At 43.0% G+C, this 4111-nt stretch overlaps 1 protein-coding gene across 1 annotated transcript in view; it reads right to left on the reverse strand.

Moving 5' to 3' along the window:
* The window catches only part of LOC111653730 (phospholipid phosphatase-related protein type 5), an 85912-nt gene extending 83937 nt beyond the window's left edge, over positions 1–1975 (reverse strand). Inside the window, exon 1 of the mRNA XM_023404394.2 lies at positions 1895–1975. Coding sequence (XP_023260162.2) covers positions 1895–1957 — 63 coding nt within the window. The 5' untranslated portion in view covers positions 1958–1975. The remainder of the gene's footprint in view (positions 1–1894) is intronic.
* Between the last annotated feature and the right edge of the window lie 2136 nt (positions 1976–4111).

Below are 4111 nucleotides of genomic sequence, written 5' to 3' on the forward strand. Positions count from 1 at the left end.
TCCTCAATACACATCAAACCAAATAACAAATAAAACATGAATGAAATATGAATATAATATGAAATGATGTTTCCTGAATCTAGAGCCTGAATTTAACGTGTAACATGTTGATTTGGACGAGCCGGGGTTGAGGTTAGGTTATGTTATGTTAGGATTATGTTAGGGTTAGGATTATGTTGGGTTAGGATAGGTTGGGGTTATGTTAGGGTTATGTTGGGGTTAGGATAGGTTGAGGTTAGGTTATGTTATGTTAGGATTATGTTAGGGTTAGGATAGGTTGGGTTAGGATAGGTTGGGGTTATGTTAGGGGCAGAACAGTGATGCTGCCCATGTTTCTCTCATCTAAACACTGAAGCAGCAGCAAACAGTCACAGCTGATCCGAGGGTCATGTGTCATAGTTCAGTTATTGAACAGAGGGAGGGGTTATGATCAGTGATGTCACATGGGAGGCCAAGGCCTAGAAGTGGGCGTCGAGTACAGCTGATCTTCTCAGGTGAGGCACGTAGATTATTTTAATGTTTGACGTAACTGATGACGTGACGCCTTGCATCTCGTCTGTAGCATGTGACTGCTGCTGGTTCACATTATATTTTATAGTTTTAGGTTTATAACTGATCAATATTTACTGGTTGTTTTTATGATGGACTGAGACTAAGTATGAGAATAATAGTGTGACATTATTATTGATGCTTTATGTTTCTTTAAATATATTTTATATATATATAAATATAATATATATAATACTATAATATAATAGCTGCTTTTATACTGACACTTTAATATAATCATTTACTGTATAATATCCAAACGTTTGCATCTGCCTGTTTCACTTGTGGCCACTAGGTGTCGCTCTGTTCACATGAAGCTTGGAGAGATGAAGTCAGTTCTTCATGAAGCTTCATCTCACCATCACTATGGCAGCAGCTGATTACATCCAGTTTCTGTATCTTCAGACGAGCTGAGTCGTGTCTCAGGCCACAACAGCTCCTCCACACTGAGCTTCACCTGAGCTCCACCCCCTGACTGTTACTGCCAGCTTTAAAAACCACACATGCACTGAGACAAAATCAAGGTCCAATGATCAAACTGCTGTTTCCAAGATGAAGAGGGAACGTTCACACTCACACTGGGAAGAGATGCTGTTGAGATTAAGTCTGACACTTTCAGACAAGTGCAATTTTTCATTTATATATTATATCATAAGGACATGTTTTATATGTTCTTTATCTGGACCTCTAATCTGCTTCTTATTCTCTATTCTTTGCTGAGGGAGCAACTGTAACTGAAGCTACCTTCACCCTGAGGATCAATAAAGTATTCTGACTCTGATTCTGATGATTGAATATCATTTATCCTGACAGAAACATCTGTACCACGGACCACAGAGTATACACAGTCAACACAACACACACAGCTGTGTTTCATTAAACACACAATAACCAGCCTCAATTATTGATCTGATTTGAATTTAACTGGAAACTGACACGACTCGATCAGCTGATGGTTTTACAGCAGAGAGGTCTCACTCTGCTGGATTTGTTGGAACTACAGAAAAGGTTATATTTCTATAATAAATGCTTTAATATCTGCTCAATTTGATTTAAAACTTTATTGTAACAATTCCACATCACATTCTGTGTCATTTGAAATTCCACACAGCGGAAGGTAAAGATGACCTCTGACCTCCGACCCTCACCTGAAAACGCGCTTGAATATGGTAAAGTACATGAACGTGACTCTGTGTTTGATTTTCTACTTTACAGAGACGTGTGGTTTCACGTCGTTGGCACTAGATGGTGACAGAACACAGTCCAGTAACAACCCAGTACAGCTGATCTGAAGTCTGTGGTGAGACGCTGTGAGCGGCGTCATTACAGGTGAATCTCGTCTTACCTCTCCGGCCAGTGACGTCAGCAGCTTCCTCTGCTCTCTCCTGCTGAGGCGTGTGGGAGGCATGACCACTTCCTCCTCTGAAGATCTGCACAGGAGAAAAACACAAAGGTGAGAGGAGAGTGAGACACCTGTCAGCAAGATGATCACACAGTCGTATCAACACGTCTGTTATTCTCTTCCTGTTTTCAAACGCTCCTCAGGACACGCCTCCTCAAACTGGCTTCTTCTGTTTAACTCAGAGTTTAATCATATTTATTTCATCAAGTTATTTTGTATTTCATCCCAGTAGTTGCATCTTTTCCTGTGTTGTGAGTCCCTGAGTGACATGAGAGGCTCCTATAAATAAAATGTATTATCATTATTATTGTTATTATTATTATTAACACAGGCTGAACATTATAACCTTCACTAAGGAGGATTTATTACAGGACTGTTGTGTTCCTAATAAACTGACATTACATACACTGTATTTAGGTATTTACTATGCGTATTATTTTTGTAAGTATGGGATTATTATAACAATTATAAGGCCTGATTGTTACTTGAAGATGCCTCCAAAGTCTGTAAAGTCCACAGCTGTGTCTCAGTTCAGGGTGTCTTCCTGCAGAGGAAGCATCCGAGGACGGACTGCGCCACAGCGACCGGACTGAACCATTTCAAACACGTCCTTCTTTTCCAGGACGACAAAGGATTTAACAGGTGGATCCTTCATGGTCCAACATATGCCAAGATTCATTGCTCTAACCGTACAACTGTTAAAAGACCAAGGGCCTTAAAACCTCAAGTTTTAGTCATTTCGGTTCGTCCTTCACGCTCGACGACGACGACGGCGACGCCTCCGTCGACTCCTCTGGAGGTTGCAGCTCCTGAAGAACAGCTGATGTAAGTCTGCACCAGCATCTCACTCTAATCAACGGAGCATCTGGACGACAGATCTTTATTCACTGTATTTACAAAACATGATCATTCAGGAACTTGTCTTAAAAGTAAGAACATTAAACGCGTCACATCTGTCCTCCACTGGACGCACGTCCAGAGTCTGACAACGCCCCAGGAGGGCGAGCTGCCCACCGATTGGCCAGGCGTCTCTCTGAGGTTACGCCCAAATGTTTTCATAAAACACAAACGATCTCTGTCCACACTGACACACCTGAAAACACATGTCACATGACCATTCACTACACTGAGCACGTGCGAGCCGGTGTAAACAGGAAGTAGATCGTCTCCTCTGCAGTAAATCCTCTGAAGGAGGAACAGCAAAGATCAGGTGATCAGAGCCCCAATAAACCATCTTATCAAACTGGTGCTGCAGGACGACAGCAGCTCAGAGCGCAGGCAGGAAGTGGGTCTGTAGACTGATGGACAACGAGCCGTCCACACTGTGTCCTTCGCATTCACCCTCCATGTCCACAGGGACACTGAGAAGGTCGAAGTGACATTCAAAGTCCAGCAGTCCACCCGGAGAATACACACACACGCACAAACACACACACACACACACGCACGCACGCACGCACGCACGCACGCACACACACACACACACACACACACACACACACACACACACACACACACACACACACACACACCTGCTGCAGCTGAGTGGGTGGAAGAGTTGACAGTCTGCTCCTAACTTCACCTGGAAGGTGAGCGAGCAGGTGAGTCCAGACGTGTTAGTTTCTAATTGAAACAGGTCGTTACAGTCTGAACATTAACAGCTCCACCTGCTTTAACTGACTGTTTCTGACCAATAGATTCCATTAAATAGAGCTTCACATCGTGTCAGTGCAGTGTGTTTCAACTTTGTGACTTAATGTCAATATCGACTAAAAACAATAAGAACAAAGTTAATTAAATGTGGCAAAAACTCACATGAATTTTGACCTCAGGACTAAAATCACTGACTCAATCTGAATCATGTAATAAATCAGGGTCACAGGCCTCAGCCCGTCTTACCAATTAACCAATTAACCAATCAACCTTCATCCCTGCAGCAGCTGCTCATGGGGCAGCGGTTGAAAACAGAGAGTGGGACTGTTATCACTGCTGGGTGCTGCGGTGAAGACGCTGCTCCACCCTGAGAACCAGTGAAACAGTCGTCCACTGAACGGCTGCTGGACAACAGTCTCACACTGAGCTGTGAGAAGCTGCTTCTACTTTTTACTGACGCGTGAAATTTGATTTCATCGTGTAAATACAACACTTGTGTGTGTTTGA

Source organism: Seriola lalandi, unplaced genomic scaffold, assembly GCF_002814215.2.
Source record: "Seriola lalandi dorsalis isolate HSWRI2012SDOR001 ecotype SW California unplaced genomic scaffold, Sedor1 jcf7180002054241, whole genome shotgun sequence".
NCBI classification, from domain to species: domain Eukaryota; kingdom Metazoa; phylum Chordata; class Actinopteri; order Carangiformes; family Carangidae; genus Seriola; species Seriola lalandi.